The sequence below is a fragment of the Chiloscyllium plagiosum genome, chromosome 16 (assembly GCF_004010195.1).
Source record: "Chiloscyllium plagiosum isolate BGI_BamShark_2017 chromosome 16, ASM401019v2, whole genome shotgun sequence".
Lineage (NCBI taxonomy): Eukaryota > Metazoa > Chordata > Chondrichthyes > Orectolobiformes > Hemiscylliidae > Chiloscyllium > Chiloscyllium plagiosum.
In genome coordinates this window covers 23397109-23416618 of record NC_057725.1, presented here as the reverse complement: position 1 = coordinate 23416618, position 19510 = coordinate 23397109, and the positions used below count along the sequence as shown (strand labels likewise).

Below are 19510 nucleotides of genomic sequence, written 5' to 3'. Positions count from 1 at the left end.
GGGAGTGGGGGTGGAGTCATGATCAGGGGTGGTGTTCCCCTCAGGGTTCTGGGGGGCAGGTATGGTGACAGTGGGACCTGCGGGGAGCGGGTCAGCAGAATACAGGTGAGTGGAGTTGGTGGGGGCAGAAGTGGTGGCAAACATGGCAGTGGGGGGGGCAGAAGTCACTGAGTGTGTGACATCAGCGATGATGTGAGGGGCGGAAGTGATGTCACGTGTAGTGCATGAGGAATTGTGAGGGGCAGAAGTGGCAGTGGAAGCGGCCATGACGGGGGTGGAAGTGACATCATCATTCAGCGTCGGGATGGTGGCTGCACGAGCCGCATGGCTAATGGCGTCTGAGCAGTTCCAGAGGCCGGGGGAATCTATTGGAATGGTTTGGGGAGCGCTGGTTATGGAGGTGGGTAGATAAAAGTTTGTTGTACTTACAGTTTTTGATGTTTGAGATGGAGTTGAAATACTGCTTGTTGAGAGTATGAATTCTCCTGAGGATGGAGTACAGAGTGGGTCCTTTGCAATTCTGAGAGAGTGTGGCCCTCAGCTGAGGCAGGGCTGACTGTAGAGAGGTTAGGTGCCAGCACATTGCTGCGAGCGTGGAGTGGAGGATCTTGAAGGAGAACCGTTGCTGGTGTTTTTGAATCGGTTTGCCCTGTTCGGTTCCGAACTTTGCTGGTTTAAAGGTGGTCCGGAGTCCGTGTGGGATGAGTTGGTTATGGAGGCAGACATTGAGGAAGCAAATGTGGCTGTGGTAGCAAGTTTGTTTCAGGACATGGTTGAAGAGCTTCAGGGCAGAGGAAATGACCTGGGAGTTGCAGTGGGAGAGGGACTCCCTGAGATTCTTGTAGAGAAAGGAGGAAAACTTCTTCAAGGCAGGCATCCTTGCAAGAGGATTTGCAGTAGGGTTAAAATCAACTAGGTAAGACATTGTCATTGCTCAAATCCCACTATCATCATCCCTATGCATTACTGTTGACAGAAACTGAACTGGAATAGCCATGTAAAAACTGTTTGCACAAGCAAGTCCCAGGTTAGGAATTCTGCAGCAAGCTGCCCTGCCAACATCTCAAAGCCTTTCCACCATCTACATGTCACAACTCAGAAGTGTTATGGAATATTCCTCAGTTGCCTGAATGAGTGCAGTTCAACAACACTCAAGAAGCTTGAGGGCACGGTGGCACAATGGTTAGCACTGCTGCCTCACAGCGCCAGAAACCTGGGTTCAATTCCCGCCTCAGGCTGGTGGAGATGTTGGCAAACATGTGGAGTTTGCACATTCTCCCCGTGTCTGGGTGGGTTCCCTCTGGGTGCTCCAGTTTCCTCCCACAGTCCAAAAATGTGCAGGTTAGGTGAATTGGCTATGCTAAATTGCCCGTAGTGTTAGGTGGAGGGGTAAATATAGGGGAATGGGTCTGGGTGGGTTTCTCTTCGGAGGGTTGGTGTGGACTTGTTGGGCCTAAGGGCCTGTTTCCACACTGTAAAGTAATCTAATCTAATCTAATCTTCCTTGTTTGTGTTACAATCCCAGTTGATGTTATTCCTGGAAAAGGCAGAGCGCAGACAGAAATCTTGCTTGGCAGATCGTATTTTTATTTTTATTTTTGGTTTTATCGAGATAGTCTCTCAATGAAACAATCACTAAAATTGCAGATTTGATTCTAACAATAAAACAGAAGTTTATTATGCAAAAGTAATTAAAATAAAAATGAAAACTCAATTTGCAAACAATAGACCTTTAAAGACTTAAAAACCCATGATAAAAATACAATCTCATGAATCCCGAAAACATTCCTTTACAGACCCCAAAAGCACCCCTTTATAGTACACACAGCAGAGAGAATTTCTTTCTCTTATCACCTCTATAGTCTTCATGTAATTGTAACTTAACTCCCAATCTGCAGAATCTGATAGCTTGTTCCTGGAGACTTCATACCCCGAGCCTAAACTCTCTCAGCTTCAAGTTAGTCTTTTGGATTTCACTCAAACACTCTGGTCTGAAACTATTATGAAACTTCTTGATCAGGGATTATCCATTGTTTAACAAATCTAAACAACTTGTCAGTTTTGCAGGAGCAACTGCTTTATACATCCATATCAGCTTCAGTTAAGAACTTTTCAAAACATCCCCTAACCAAAACTAAAACTGAAAGTTTTCTCTTCAAAGATAGGTTGTTACTCCCAAGCTTTAAAAAAAATCCAGAAAATTAATGATATTATAATATACATATGTGAAATACCTTAAATTACAATTGGCACAACATCCACAAACGTTTAATCAAGAGTTGTAGGAAAAAGGCAGGAAAGTGGAATTGTGGAATATCAGATCAACCTTGAACTAATTGAATGATGCAGTAGATTCAATAGGATGAATTCCTCACTCTGCTATCATGTCTTTGGCCCTACTTTCAAGGACAACTGGGATTGGGCAATAAATATTGGTCTAGACAGCAACAACCACATCCCATGAATGTATAAGTTTAAACTGTAGTATACTTGAAGTTCCAACAGGCATTGATAATATGCTACTCAAAGATTAATACATAAAATAAAGGCTCTTTGAACTGAGGGTAATATTGCAGCATTGATAGAGGATTGTCCCAATGGACAGGAAGCAAAAGGTAGGGTAAAATATTGCATTTTCAACATGGCAGGCAGGGATTGGTGGAGTGACACAGGGATCCATTCTGGGGTCTCAGCTTTTTCAAATTTTTGTCTTTTATAAAATGACAGTTATATATCTATGTTTGCTGATGATACAAACCTAGGCAGATTGCAAGGTATGAGGAGGACACAGAGAGGCTGCAAAGAAGTATACTCATGTTAAGAGCATGACCATCAAGGATGGAGTAAGATGTGGAGAGGTGTGTCACTATTTATTTTGGATGTATGAATAGAGATACACAATATTTTTAAAAGGGATGAAACTTGTAAATGTTGATATTCAAAGGGATTTGAGGTACTTATAACAAGGAACACAAAAGTTTGTATGCAGCTACAGTGAACAATTAAGAAGGCAACTGGTATTCCAAAGGGATTTGGGTGTAATAATATTTTTTAAAAATTCTTCAATTGTAATGTTTTGGAAAGACTCCACTGAAATACTGTGGGTAATTTTGGTTTCCGTATTTAAACAAGGATGTACTTCCCTTAAGCAAATCAAAAGCTGACAAATCTTCAATTTATATACAGAACCGCCCCTTCTCTTTATTGGGTTTTCTAGGTGTTGGCTTCAAAAGCTGTCCTGGATGTATTTTAAGAATTCCTTCCCATTAAATCTTTCATGGAATAACTGCACCCAACTAACGCTGGAGGAAATTCCCCACTATCATGCCCCTATTATTACTAACTTCATAAAGGCTACATAAAGTAGGAGTGTAAGGTTACATTTTGTTCCTTGCAAAAAAAGCTTAAAACTGAGCTCTTGCTGAAGATTCATGCTGGAAAAACATCACCTTGAACTTACATTTCACATATTTTCTGTTTTGGGCACCTTAAAAGTGAACCTGGAGATAATAGTTTCCAATAATAGTAGCTTGGCTTGTAAGACATTTTTATGATATAGGTTAACAGCTTCAGTAAAGTAGCAGCAAAACAATTAAGAATAATACTTGTGGAAAATGAATAATCATGAACACTATTTTAGAAAACGTAGTTAAACATTACTCAATTGCTCCCATCCTATCTTTATTTCACAGGTTCCTGTTCTAAACGGATTAATTCTGACTCTATTTACATGACTTTTCTTTAACATTTTTCTTCCTCCTTCTCATGGGCTTGTCTTTAACCAAACAACTCCTTGATTGCTGAGACACATTAAGTTTGCTGTCACCACACTTTGAACCAGATGATGAGCAAAATTGTTGAGAGTTGACTTATTGGCTTTTGCTCAGTATCTTTCCCAGGCACCCCAGGTGAAAATGGGACTGTCTGTAACTAAGAGCGCTGATCAAACAGCTTAGGCAAGCAGCCTGTCAAAACACCAACACATCACCTAAGGCCTGCTTATTTCAGGGTTACTACTGTGTAAAATCCATTCAGATCCTTATCTGTTCAATTTGGCCCTATTGTGAATTTTATACCCACCATTAAAAACTTTAAATTTTGCCTGAAAATGTGTTTGATTCACTTCTTGTAAAGCATTCTCAGCCAGTTAGCTGGATTTTAATCTTCAGCTTCCCACTGTTGGCTGAAGGTGTAACCCTGTCTTCCAAAAAATTGATGTCTATCGTCATTAGTTTAGAGTTAATTTTGATTTTTAAACCAGTTTGCTATTTGACCTAAATTAGCTTCCATGTGGACTTTTATAATAAGCATTTCCAAAGTGAGCACAAAAATATAATCCATACAATTTTGCAAAACTCTGAACAGACTAATTGTATAGCTTTAACCTAACAGTATCTAAAGGTATGTCCTTGTGAGCTGAACTGAGCCTGTTTCATTGCGTCTAGGAGAGCCAGATATAAATATTTAAATCAATATTCCCATTAATTTGGAGACATCTCAAATTTCCACTGTTAACAACTGTTTTTGTTTTGAGTTATCTTCTCCTGAGACATTATCCCAAGTTCAGATGCTCATGAAATTCAAATGGAATCTGTGAGCAAAGAAAACAAAACACAAATAAGACTGTGATATCTGGGTTCACACATTAAACTTGTTTAATGCATTTTGCTCTTAATATATTTGTACAAAAGTAACAACTTCCAAATGAGAAATCTACACATCAATGTTGACTATTATGGACAACAAATTCATCAGTAATTCACTCCACTGCAAACAAAATACAAAGTACTAAAGTAAGTTAGTCTGCATAGGAAAAGAGAGTTCCTCTATGACTCCTTTCCTCTGTCAGTTGGCCGCAAAGATTCTATTGCAACTGTCAATGAGAGGCTGTACTATAAACAAGGTAGTTCAGATGATTGGAACTTAAAATAAGGAATGAGGTTTAATGACAGAACATGATTTCTACTCAAATATTAAATGACAATTTTCTAGCTGTATCAACGATCTGAACTATACTTGCCGTAATGGTATGAGTTGCCTTTCCTTCCTTGGCCAGTGAAACTAGAATATACTGCATATCTTAAAAATAAAAGGTATTACATGATTATGATAAGTATGTGTAAATTGAATCGCAATTAATACGCAAGCATGTTCTTGTCCTTGTGAAGTTGTTCCTTGGTCATTTTAGGAAATTTCAGCAATTTTTGAACAAGAGACTTCTATCTTAAATTCTTCTTGGATGTGGAAGAATAACAACTGCTAATAACAGTTAGTCTGACGAGGCCTGGTAACTGAATGGCCTGTAAATGAAACACCTTCCCCACTAGAAGCATAAAAGGTTATATGCTCATTTAAAAAAGGGCAGAAGCTCCACAAGAATTAAATGGCCTTAAAGGTCACCTCCTTGACATGTTCAGCAGTAGATTCATCAGGTACAGTCCTTTTGTTTATCAGCATCCAAGGTCATTATTTTACAGTCTAACAGTTGCAAGTTGGGACCTAGCCTGCTGCTGATGCTGAAGGCACCACCCAATCTATGCAGCTAATTTGAAAATGCCCCAGTCAAGGCTATGAATACATACAGTGTTATCATAGAATTAAGACTTGCCACAACTACAGACATATGAGGCAGAGTAAAACACATTTACATCAGTTTTCTGTAGCTTATTTTTCCTGGAACAGGTTACTGTCCTGAAACAAGAGCTTATAGCTAGAGGACAGCCACTCCATACCAGGCATGGCTAGCTAGGAATCCCACCTGTTCTAAGCACATGCCATAAGTATGTTGGAAGGATTTGCAGGTTGCTAATAAACATCTTTACCCATGTATTAACATTATTTTTGGGACCGTCAGGCAGAATGGCACTTGAACCTGGAACTGCAGAAACATTATTCGCCATGTCACAAGACCTTCAGTGTTGTAATATTCTTAGGGCAAGCAAGCATAAAATAATTTCATTTCCATGTACTTTTCAGTTATACTTGGCACCTTAAAATATTTATATTTTTATAAAATATTTCTCTTTAGGTACCAAAAGGTTATGTTTGGTTAGAAGGTGACAATCTACAAAATTCCACTGATTCCAGGAATTACGGACCTATTCCTTATGCCTTGATTCGTGGTCGAGCATGCTTTAAGGTAAACAATGGCAGCAGTCCAAAATGCACAGTTTACGATATGATATCCAAAAGGTCTACATTTACTTCTTTGAATAAAATTACGTAGGATTTTTCAAGATACACTGATCATAATGATGGAAAAAACATTAAACAAGCAAATAATAAGGAAACAATCATATTAAATGTTCATTTTTATTTTGTAGATTTGGCCACTGCACGAATTTGGTTTCCTGAAAGAAAGCCCTAACAGCACTTCTCCACGATGAATTAAGTAGACGGCAATGATTTATTTCTTAGTCAAACAGATATTTAAATGAAAACCAACTTCAAACGAGATGTTTTCCAATAAGAGACTTTTTAAGCACTGGATAAAGTGGTGGTGATTTTTGACACAATATGCTGTAATCAGAACTGTTTGCAATAATAAAGATAAAGAAATGCTACAAGAAGAGAACAAGGTGCATAAAAAGTGTTGGAGAAGCTGAGGATCAACGATTAACAGGGAAACCGCTTTGGTACTGTATACTTTTATCCCCATATTTGCATGACAAAAGTGAAATCAAGAACAATAGGCAATTGGTAATTTGCCCTACAAAATGTACAGGTAAAATCAACTACAATGCTCTGGCATTGTAGTTCTAAACAAAGACATTAGTGAACCAGTTGGGGCTTTATGACAGTTACAGTTTTATATTCATTTTTGATACAAATACCTTTTTATTTACAGTTTTTTAAAAAAAAAATTGAATTCAAATTTTCAACCCCTTGAGATAGGGCTTAAATTCCTATTTTCTGAGTTACTACCACAGGCCTGTGGCCTACTTATCCAGTAACAGAATGGCGTAATTGTCCCATTTGTAAAAGTTGCATATGCTGCTATTGGCTGAGATTTCAGGAAATCACAGGTGAAAAATGTAATGTTTATATTGAACTTTACTGGTGCTGGAAAATTCCTAAACCTTAATGCCTGACCAGAAAAGTGTATTTTCATTTCACATTCTGCATATTTTGGACAGATTGAGGGATTAGGGTGCCTTCTCCAATTTTCCTATCATTTTTACACTGAATGTTTACCACAATTCAAAATTCCTGCCTTCAGCTTTTTTAAGATTTGATTTCTTCAATTATGAGCCTATTGCTATTTATATTGCAGAACCATATCTATTAAAATATAAACTGCTAAATCCACTTATAATGGAAGCTGAATTCGGCAATAATGCATATCTTGCATGTGTAGATTACTATTGTTCCAAGCTAGATTCACATGTCTGGCTGGAACCTAACTCAGTAAGCAGTAACAAGTCTACAGACACCAGTGCATTGTTGGGTTGAATGAGCTGGCTCATTCTTGCCCCCAAGTAAACCCCAGCAAAATGACTGTGGTAGCAACTGTTCATACCTGCCAGGATTGAGTTTGGCATTGCTAATTTTATTTCATCAACTTGCCTCTGACTATTGTCAGTACAGGAAATCTTGTATTCTAATGCTGTAATCACTCTAATTATATTTTCTCCGATATGATGTGGAAACATCGAGCTATATAAAGGATTTGTATTGCATTATTGTAGGTGTTCACTCATACCACATCTTAAAATGCCTCCATATCACATACGGTGCCAAATTTGCTCAGTTGGATGCCAATGTCTAAATGTTAACTTAAGATACCAAATCGGGTGCTAAAGGACAGCTGACATCAACCAGTTTATCTCATTTATGAATGACTGCACTTGTGATTGTGGGATTTATCTTGTAAAGAATCAGACCAAACTCAATGGGCTAAATGGGCCTCTTTCTGTCTGATTAAACCCCTGTTGGTCAATGTCTTTTGGTGATTGAGCACCTACAGCATTTCAAATTTCTGTATTTTGTTGATTTAGAAACAGAACTGTAGAAATTAGTGTTGAACTTCTCCAATAAAAAATTTATTGTATTCAAAAAGATGTATTTTCTCACTGACAACACTTGGTTGAGGAGTCTTGACTATGACAGAATATATATTACATTTAGTCAGCCTAAATTTCCAAGTCATATTTGAATTATGTTACAATCCTTTTACAGGCTGTTAATGTTTAAAGAGAAATCCAATACCTTACAATTAAGTGATAGAACTATGCCATGAAATTTCACATTTTTTGTAAAATTTATTCATAATCACATTTATTTATAATAACATTGACATAAAGCAAGGATCATTAACTTACAAGTACTTATAAACTGCAATATTATTACATGAATTATACTTCTATTTCCAACAAGCTCATCCCACCTGAGGCTTCCCTTATACATGAGGAGGATCTTAAAGGATAATTTAGCTTTTTTTTAAAGGGAGGAAGTGCTGGGTGTCTTGAAATGCACAAAAGTGGATAAATCCCCAGGACCTGATCAGGTATACCCTAGAACTCTGTGGGAAGCTAGAGAAGTGATTGCTGGGCCTCTTGCTAAGATATTTGTATCATCGATAGTCACAGGTGAGGTGCCGGAAGACTGGAGGTTGGCAAACGTGGTGCCACTGTTTAAGAAGGGTGGTAAGGACAAGGCAGGTAACTATAGACCAGTGAGACTGACGTCAGTGGTGGGCAAGTTGTTGGGAGGGAATCCTGAGGGACAGGATATACATGTATTTGGAAAGGCAAGGACTGATTAGGCATAGTCAACATGGTTTTGTGCGTGGGAAATCATAGTCTCACAAACATGACTGAGTTTTTTGAGGAAGTAACAAAGAGGACTGATGAGGGCAGAGTGGTAGATGTAATCTATATGGACTTCAGGAAGGTGTTTGACAAGGTTCCCCATGGGAGACTGATTAGCAAGGTTAGATCTCACGGAATAGAGGGAGAACTAGCCATTTGGATACAGAACTGGCTCAAAGGTAGAAGACAGAGGGTGGTGGTGGAGAGTTGTTTTTCAGACTGGAGGCCTGTGACCAGTGGAGTGCCACAAGGATCGGTGCTGGGTCCTCTACTTTTTGTCATTTACATAAATGATTTGGATGTGAGCATGAGAGATACAGTTAGTAAGTTTGCAGATGACACAAAAATTGGAGGTGTAGTGGACAGCGAAGAGGGTTACCTCAGATTACAACAAGATCGGGACCAGATGGGCCAATGGGCTGAGAAGTGGCAGATGGAGTTTAATTCAGATAAATGAGAGGTGCTGCATTTTGGGAAAGCAAATCTTAGCAGGACTAATGGTAAGATCCTAGGGAGTATTGCTGAACAAAGAGACCTTGGAGCGCAGATTTATAGCTCCTTGAAAGTGGAGTCGCAGGTAGATAGGATGTGAAGGAGGCGTTTGGTATGCTTTCCTTTATTGGTCAGAGTATTGAGTACAGGATTGGGGAGGTCATGTTGTGGCTGTACAGGACATTGGTTAGGCCACTGTTGGAATATTGCGTGCAATTCTGGTCATCTTCCTATTGGAAAGATGTTGCGAAACTTGAAAGGGTTCAGAAAAGATTTACAAGGATGTTGCCAGAGTTCGAGGATTTGAGCTATAGGGAGAGGCTGAACAGGCTGGGGCTGCTTCCCTGGAGCGTCGGAGGCTGAGGGGTGATCTTATAGAGGTTTACAAAATTATGAGAGGCATGAATAGGGTAAATAGGCAAAGTCTTTTCCCTGGGGTCAGGGAGTCCAGAACCAGAGGGCATAGGTTTAGGGTGAGAGGGGAAAGATATAAAAGAGACCTACGGGACAACGTTTTCACACAGAGGGTGGAATGAGCTGCCAGAGGAAGTAGTGGAGGCTGGCACAATTGCGACATTTAAGAGGCATTTGGATGGGTATATGAATAGGAAAGGTTTGGAGGGATATGAGCCAGGTGCTGGCAGGTGGGACTAGATTGGGTTGGGATATATTGTCGGCAGGGACGGGTTGAAGCGAAGCATCTGTTTCCATGCTGTACATCTCTATGACTCTGACCAATTCAAAAGGTAGGCCTTCGCTCTCTGGAATTCACTTAAATTTTCCTCAGTGTTCCAGCTATTCTCCGTGAGATTTTACGGGAATTCACCCATTAACTTTTAGGCAAAGTGACTGAGGTCAACTGTTTTTGGATGTTATGACTGTAGATGGCTCAGCTCCTTTTTATGGTTGCTCGCAGATACACAACTGCCTTTTCACGCGCACTGAGTTAAACTTTTATGCAAGACATTGAAGCGCACTGAGTTAAACTTTTATGCAATAAGGTTTGGTCAGGACCAGTACAGTTGTATTCCAAGAGCTTCAAGCTAAGCAAATATTTCAGCTTCTTTCTCTGTCACATTTCCCAAACTGAACTCAAGTCCCCACTACTTCCTGTGCTGCAAGTGATACAATTGGCCTACAGTTAAAAGAGATACAAACATTTCTGAAGAAGGGTCACTGGACCCAAAGTGTTAATACTGCTTTCTGTCTGTAGATGCTCCCAGACTTGCTGAGGTTTTTTTCCAGCAAAAGAACATTCTAATCTCCAGAGCCCATCTCCATGACTATGTGGCATGCTTCAGGATATTCTCAAATAGAAATTGAAACTTCATCTTCAACACAAAGCTTTAATTCTGTAATTATTTCAATAATTAATCTGCTCATGGATGCAATTAGCCACTGTCTAGATGTTTCAGGTCCTATCAAGTAACTCCTTTTGTTTGCAAGCTGGTTTCACCCTCTTTTGATCTGGGAACTATCTATATAATTTGAATCTGTTATTGAAGTCGGATGGATTTTCTCACTCCAAGAAGTTAAAATGAAAGATTATTTAATGCTCTACCTCTCAGCTTGCAGTATATGCATTGATTAACTTTTAACTATAATTAGCACCAAGATTGTTTGAATTGAATTCACTTAAGATGCATACCAATTTCTTAAACAGATGTTCCCTTTATCTCACATTGGAATTTAATTCCAAAAACTAAAAGTTATATTCTAAAGCAAATGAATTATGAACTAGATATTTGGAACAAATGCATTTTTCCAAATATAGATGAGAGGCAATCAAGCAATGAGTTTTTAGATTAGATTCCCAACAATGTGGAAACAGGCCTTTCGGCCCAACCAGTCCATACCGACCCTCCGAAGATTAACCACCCAGACCCATTTCCTTCTGACTAATGGACCTAACACTATGGACAATTGAGCATGGCCAATTCACCTGACCTGCACATCTTTGGACTGTGGGAGAAAACCGGAGTACCCGGTGGACGCTAGGAAATTGTTTCCGTTAGGTGAGGAGATTAGGACCCGTGGACAAAGCCTTAGAATTAAAGGGGGTAAATTCAGAACAGAAATGCGGAGACATTTCTTCAGCCAGAGAGTGGTGGGCCTGTGGAATTAATTGCCGCAGAGTGCAGTGGAGGCCAGGACGCTAAATGTCTTCAAGGTAGAGATTGATAAATTCTTGATGTCACAAGGAATTAAGGGCTACGAGGAGAATGTGGGTAAGTGGAGTTGAAATGCCCATCAGCCATGATTGAATGGCGGAGTGGACTCAATAGGCCGAATGGCCTTACTTCCACTCCTGTGTCTTATGGTCTTACCGAGAGGAAACCCATGCAGACACGGGGAGAGTGTGCAAACTCCACACAGACAGTCATCCAAGGTGAGAATTGAACCTGGGACCCTGGTGCTATAAGGCAGCAGTGCTAACCACTGAGCCACCGTGCCATCCCAAATTAATGATTAGGGTTGAAAATGTACATTTGTGTTTTCCAGGAAGTTAGAATAAGAGCAGCAGCAGGATTGGTTTTGAAACTGAGGAGAAAGTGTAGGAGAATTGCCATTTCATGGCAATTTCAATTTTAAAAAGATATCAATGATTCAGTGTCTAGCTTATTAATTTATAAATAGTACTGAAGTGAATAATGTTGCAACATATCTGTTTGTTAGGCATAGTACAAGTGAGATTAAAATCTAAAATGTGAATCTTTTTTAAATTAATGGATAAATGCCAATAAATATCCAGGGAATAACCATACATTCAACACTTCAAACATATTAAAACATATTTTACAATTTAGGTAAACAAGATTATTCATCCTTAATTCACTTCAACAATGTCCATGTTCACAGCTCAGACACTGATCCCAAGCATAGAAAGACTTCTTCTCTGCCTTAAGACATCATCCACTTAATATATTTTCCTACAAAGTCACATTATGTGTGCATGCTTCACTGCTGTAATGTATCATACAAACATAAACTGGTCCCATTATTTATCCTCCAGCTGCTTAAGAAGACGTTAGTCATTCCTAAGCATTTGCAAGAAAAAAAATGAGTGTTGGGAGGATTTTCATTTCAGACTCAGGCTATTTAAAAGTTAGGCCGCCATATTACTAAGACTTGCATTCTAACCTTTTGTTTTAATTCAACTGATGGAGTCATTTAAGTTTCAGCCAGGCAGCTTCATAAATCAGTACTTCATCACAGTCAGCATTTCTAATATTCATTCTGCATGACAGCTGCTAGGCTTCTATGGACGATACATTCGAAAAGAAAACTCAATTGAAAGATATCAACTTCCGTTCAAGATCTCTATGCTGAGAGAGCAAGAGTTGCAACAAAGGAGAAATACGTTTTCTTCCACTTCTTCTTTGGAAAGAACATATTCACCACCGCATCGACAATCATATTTGTAGCACTGTTCAGCTTGGAAAAGAAAAGCATAGTCTGATTAATATTTCTGTGTTGCATAAATCAAACTTTTACAATGTCTGGATCTTATTAAAATATAACGTATCATTACATCTGAGTTCTATTGTTAAAAAAGTGTGCATTTCTGGTGCTTTTAAATTCAATAGAATGTTATTAACTACACACATACTTCGGTATTACATTAAGATAAAACCAGCTGTTCACTAATCTGATACATTGTTCAATATAGAGGAGAGGTTCAAACTCTCAACCTCAATCACCAAGATGATTTGATTTCATCTGTCAAGTGCTCTCTGCTATTACTCCAAGTTGATAGTGGAAATTTCAAACCTGAGTACACCAAACCTCTTGCTTCTTTGACCCGACATAGATAAACTTCAATTTCTCAGGACAAATACACATACATATACTGAGAATGGAAGAAAAACACTTTGGCTAAAATTCTGCTGTTCCAAGTCACATGAATATATCACAATTTTAGGTTCCTACATAGTCTTACACCATTTCATCTAAACAACCACCTCTCGTCTTGCATTTTCTGCTTCCCCAACTTCAGCAGTGTATACCATGGAAACAGACCCTTCAGTCCATGCTGACCAGATATCCCAACCTAATCTGGTCCCATTTGCCAGCACTTGGCCCATATTCCTCTAAACCCTTCCTACTCATATACCCATCCAGATGCCTTTAAATGTTACAATTGTACCAGCCTCCAACACTTCCTCTGGCAGCTCATTCCATACATGCACTATCCTCTGTGTAAAAAAAAGTTGCCCCTTAGGTCCCTTTTAAATGTTTCCCTTCTCATCTTAAACTTATGCCATCTAGTTCTGGACTCTTCCAATCCAGGGAAAAGATCATTCTATTTACCCTATCTATGCTCCCTCACTATATTATAAACCTCTAAGGTTACCCCTCAGCCTCCAATGCTCCACGGAAAACAGCCCCAACCTATTCAGCCTCTCCTTGTAGCTCAAATCCTCCAACCCTGGCAAAGTTTTGTAAATCTTTTCTGAACCCTTTCAAATTTCACAACATCCTTCCGATAGGAGGGAGACCAGAATTGCAGACAACATTCCAAACTTGGCCTAATAAATGTCCTGTTCAGCTGCAACATGACCTCCCACCTCCTATACTCAATACTCTGATCAACACTTTGTTCATTTAACTCTACCCTTTTGTACACTCTCTCTTTCCTACTCATTGGTGTCCAAACTTCAGCCAGACTCTGGTCTCTGGAAATCTCTCCCAAAGCTTTCAACTTTCTCACTTAAAAATGTCTCAAATTCTCTTAGATCAACTTTGCAATATTGCCTCGTCTATTCTCTGCTTTCTTGGTTTGGCTTCCTGCCTTCCCATAGTGCACTTTCTGAAATGCAGCTGGACATCTATTGCATGGATGTTGCACAAGTTAGCTGCACTAAATGTTGTGGTAGCACTAGTAATGATGATGTCTCTATAATTACGGCATGGCCCCATAATTGCAAGTTGCAAGTGGGATCATTATTGGTGCTGTATTGCTGGTGTTATTCTCAGTTTTAATGAGCTATTACATAATTTCAAATTAAAAATACAGTGACCAAACCTAATCCATGTAAAAATATCAAAAATTGCTTCTCAAAACTGTATATTCCCAAGACCAATGATCCAAGGTACCATTGCAAGCGGACATCCCACTATTGGAAGAGAATACTAATAACAAAAAATAGCTGTGTCTTCAACATATTGCTCTGGAAAGTGTTCAAAAAGAAGTAATAATTGGCAAAGAAGCAAATACGTGACAGCCCACACAAAAACAAATTACATAGACTCACCATACATTCCGACCTAACTTTTTCTCTTGCAGCGTTGGGTCATTTCCCAGGCTACAAACTCTTCCTGACAATAAATACTACAGAGCTTGGAATTTATGTTCTGGCATGGTTGAGCTCACGGAGATTCAGGGTGGGTAACCCAAAATGGACTGCTGAGGATTGTGAAACTCTGTGCTTTTGCATTGTGAAAAGTGTTTGAAAAGAAAGATATGAAACTGCCCTCCAGATCTCACCCCCAGCATCCTGACACACTCCTATGTCAGCAGGGAACTTTCAGAGATACAAAGTTAATACCTAAATCCCTTTGTCATTGAGCTTTCTTCCCACCACATGTCCTCACCACTGATTACAAACAATCAAGTGCAGTCGCTTGATTAATATTGCATCACATAATGCCCACGTACAGTTAGTTATTTTTAAGCAGTCCTTGAACTTCCCAAACCATATACTATTGCATAGTTGACTTTATAGTTTTTGTAATTAATGTAGCAGCTATTTTCCATATATCCTGGCATGTACCCAATAATGTGGAAAATTGCCCAGGTATACCCAGGTACACACAAAAAGTAGGACAAATCCAACCCAGCAAATTACCATCCCATCAGTCTACTCTTGATGATCAGTAAAGTGATGGAACATGTCATCAACAGCATTATCAAGCAACACTTGCGCAGCAACAACTTGATCAGTAATCCCCAGTTTGGGGTCCACCAGGGCCATCCGGCTCCTGACTTCATTACAGCCTTGTTTCAAACATGGAGAAAAGAGCTGAATTCCAGAGGTAACATGAGAATGACTGCCTTTGATGCATTCGATCAAGTGTGGCATTAAAGAGACCTAGCAAAAGTGAAATCAATGGATATTGGGAACAAATTCTCCACTGGTTCAAGTCATACCTGGCACATATGAAGATGGTTGTAATTGGAGGTCAACTATCGCAGCTCACGACATCGTTGCAGGTGTTCCTCAGGGACCTAGGCCCAACCACCTTCAGATGCATCATCAATGACCTTCCTCTATCATAAGGTCAGATGTGAAGATGAGCTCCTATGATTGGATGATTTACACCTTCTCAGTTGCTGAAGTCCATAGTTCAACCACAACAAGATCTAGTCAATATCGAGGCTTGTGCAGAGAACTGCTGAGTTACATTCATGCCATACAAATGCCAAGCAATGACCATCTCCAATAAGAGACAATCCAACCCCCACCATTGACATTCAATGTTGTTGCCAACAATGAATTCAGACTATCAAGATCCTGGGAGCTATCACTGATCAGAAACTCAAATGGACTCACCACATTGAGTGGTGGCACAGTGGTTAGCACTGCTGCCTCACAGCGCCAGAGACCTGGGTTCAATTCCCGACTCAGGCGACTGACTGTGTGGAGTTTGCACATTCTCCCCGTGTCTGTGTGGGTTTCCTCCGGTTTCCTCCCACAGTCCAAAGATGTGCAGGTTAGGTGAATTGGTCATGCTAAATTGCCCGTAGTGTTAGGTGAAGGGGTAAATGTAGGGGAATGGGTGGGTTACGCTTCGGCGGGTCGGTGTGGATTTGTTGGGCCGAAGGGCCTGTTTCCACACTGTAAGTAATCTAATCTAATCTAATGTAATCTAATCTAATGTAATCTAATCTATAACATAAACAGTGGCCACAGGAGCAGATCAAAAGCTGGGAATATTGTGGCGAGTATTTCACCTTCTGACTCCCCAAAGCCTGTCCATCATCTTCAAGTCAGATGTGTGATGGAATACTCTCCACTTGCCTGAACAGTTGTGGCTTCAATAACACTAAAGCAGCTTGACACCATTCAGGGAGTGCAACCTACTTGATTGGCTTCACATCCATCTGCATTCACACCCTCCACCGTGGACACTCAGTAGCAGTTTTTACAAGATTCATCTTCCAAGCCCACAACCACTTCATCTAGAAGGCCAATGGCAGCAGATAATGGAAACACTACCACCTGCAAGTCCCCTCCAAGCCATCACCATTGTGACTTAAAATATATATCACCATTCTTTAATTGTCACTGAGTCAAAATCCTGGAATCCCTCACTAAGGACATTGTGGGTCAACCTCCAGCTCATGGATTGCAGCAGTTCAAGCAACACACCACCATCTTCTCAAGGGCAGTTAGAAGGCAATAAATGCTGCCCAATTAGCGATGCCCATGTCCCATAAGTAGTTTTTTTTTTAAATCAAGAAGGCACAAAAGAAATGAAATGAGTAATCAGTTCATTTATTCTTGTTGACATTGGTTGAGTCCAAAAATATGAACCAAGACACAGAAAACTCATTTATTTAGCTTCAAATCTAAAATTTCCACCTGAACCATCAGCATGTCTCATCTGAAGGATGGGAACTCAGACAATGAAACACACCCCCACTACTGCACTCACCTATCAGCCTCAATTGTGCATAAAATCTGCAACTCACAATCCTGACACAGGAGTAATATCCATTGCCACTTATATCAAGAGTTTCAAAACCTTCCTAACCTCAGTTACTTCCAGATACACCAGCACTTCTTCTTACCTGCAACCCAATGCATGTCTTCTAAAGGGACTTGTGCATCAACTGGCCACGTCTGTGACATGGTCACTTCTGAAACATAACAAGAAAGAGCAGTTAATTTCATCAACAGACAGTAATAGTTAATTTTGCAGAAATATGTCACATTTTCAAATAATTAATTTTCCCTTGGTCTTTATTATGTAGAATGTAGAGAACAGAAATGGATCACAGTTCAACTGGGTCTATGCCAGCATTTATGCGGCATGACGCATTTTACTCCCATCAACATCTTCTACTTCTTTGTCCCTCATGTAATTATCCAACTTCTCCTTAGATGCATCTATGCTATTTGTCTCAACTACTGGTAGCACATAACCAATGCGTAACAAAATTTCTCCCGAGCTCCTTATTGAATGTATTAGTCATGATGTGGAGGAGTTGGTGTTGAACTGGGATGGACAAAGTTAAAAATCACACGACATCAGGTTATAATCCAACAGGTTTATTTGGAAGCACCAGCTTTCGGAGCGCCGCGCCTTCATCAGGTAGTTATGGAAAATAAGACGCAGAATTTATAATAAAAGATTACAGTGTCATGCAGCTGAAATGACATATTGAACAAATCTGGATTGTTGTTAAGTCTTTCATCTTTTACAATGTTTCGGTTCATTAATATGTAAATCCCAGAACTTCTTTTCAGTCACATTCTCAAGATAACTTAAGATTTTATAACAAAAGGTGACATCTCAGCTCAGACAATGCATTAAAAGATGTGAGGTTAGAGTCTGGCTGTATCCCAATCTTGAGTCAGACTGATTCTATTTCCAAAGTGGAATTTACAAAATATTATATGTATTGAGTGCCTGCAGATTGTGCATTTCTTGAGCAAAATAGAATGTATCTGCAAATACAAATTCACTCCATAGACTTATGTGTGTGCGTGCGTGCATATGAGGCGGGCGGGGGGGGGGGGGGGGGGAAGAGAGGGAGAGAGAGAGAGAGAGAGAGAGAGAGAGACAGACAGACAGACAGAGAGAGAGACAGACAGACAGAGACAGAGACAGAGAGACACACACACACAGAGAGTGAAAGAGACAGAGAATTTATTAGTGAGCGTCTTATCTTATATGTACAACCCCTAGTTTTGGTCCCTCCCTCCCCCCCACTCCCATGTGGAAATATCTTTCCTATATCTTGCAAACTCATATCTTAATTCCCCTGTCAAGTCAGAACCCCCAACACTACCCCCAGCCTTCCATTTTCTAGGGGGGAAAAGCTAAAACAAAATCACATCTTGTGCCATTACTATAGGACCGATATGTATAATTTGAATCAGCGCAGCAAAGGAGATCTGCTTGCTCCAGACACCTGCTAACAGAGTAATTTACAAAATGCCTTGTAACTTAGGGCAGAACAGATCACAGCTCAAACGAAAATGCAAAACTGGAGCGGAAATAGACCATTCGGCCCATTCAAACCTGCTTGTCATTCAATAAGATCATGACTGATTTGTTTGTCTTTCAAGTTCCTTCTTTACATTTACCCCCTAAATCCTGATTCCCTTGCCTGACAAGAAACTATCTCTGCCTGAAAAAAATTCAATTACCTCACCACCACTGTCTCCCGAGGCAAAGTTCTAAAGTTGGACAATCCCCAGAGAATAAATTCATCGTCATCTGCACTGAAATAGTGACCCATAATTTTTAACAGAGACCTGAGTTCTGGATTCACTGACAAGGGAAACATTCTTTTCATATCCACCTTATCAAGATCATCCAGGATCATCTGTGACCGTGCAATCTTTTTTCAGTACTGCCCTTGGAGTGTTAGGCTAGACCTTACATTTCCGATCTGCAATCGAATGTAAATCAGTTGATTCAGAATTGTGTGTGCTTCCAGTGGATTCTAAATAAGAAAGACAGAGCTTTGGGCAATATTCTGACATAAATGCGTTGATGCCAGGTATTTACTGCCAATGGCAATACAACATGTCTTCCACATCAAATATCATTATTTGACCCAACTTACACAATATCCACTTTGGAATTGATTCTCAATTTTTGTTTCTTAGCATTCCTGTTAAGGACATTAATTATTTTGTTACGTTAAAAACTCTACATAAATACAACTTATTGTTGTATTGGAGTAGAAGCACAAGCTTAGTTAAAATACATAAATAAAAAGAAAGTGAAAGATGTGGATGAAAAGATAATCCGGGAGTCATAATCCGTGAAAACGCAAGGCACAGGCAAATAATAGTGAAACAGAAAAGGCCAGTAGATGTTTTGGTTTCATAGAAAGCAGCAAACATTTATAGAAGACATTGATTGGGCTACAGTGAACAAATTGAGCACAAGTTTGACAGACTAGTGAAAGGACATTAAAACCATTGAAAGTAAACAGCACAAAACTATCAGATTGATGCAAGAGATGG

At 39.6% G+C, this 19510-nt stretch overlaps 2 protein-coding genes across 9 annotated transcripts in view; one reads left to right on the top strand and one right to left on the bottom strand.

Moving 5' to 3' along the window:
- Positions 1 to 7245, top strand: part of immp1l (inner mitochondrial membrane peptidase subunit 1) — a 166796-nt gene extending 159551 nt beyond the window's left edge. For all 8 annotated transcript variants that reach the window (XM_043705554.1, XM_043705550.1, XM_043705552.1 and 5 more), the window contains 2 exons: positions 6029 to 6139; positions 6324 to 7245. In XM_043705554.1, coding sequence (XP_043561489.1) covers positions 6029 to 6139; positions 6324 to 6386 — 174 coding nt within the window. In that variant the 3' untranslated portion in view covers positions 6387 to 7245. The remainder of the gene's footprint in view (positions 1 to 6028; positions 6140 to 6323) is intronic.
- A 4859-nt stretch (positions 7246 to 12104) lies between these two features.
- The window catches only part of dnajc24 (DnaJ (Hsp40) homolog, subfamily C, member 24), a 50005-nt gene continuing 42599 nt past the window's right edge, over positions 12105 to 19510 (bottom strand). Inside the window, exons 3-4 of the mRNA XM_043706401.1 lie at positions 17098 to 17166; positions 12105 to 12737 (exon numbers count right to left, since the gene is read on the bottom strand). Coding sequence (XP_043562336.1) covers positions 12604 to 12737; positions 17098 to 17166 — 203 coding nt within the window. The 3' untranslated portion in view covers positions 12105 to 12603. The remainder of the gene's footprint in view (positions 12738 to 17097; positions 17167 to 19510) is intronic.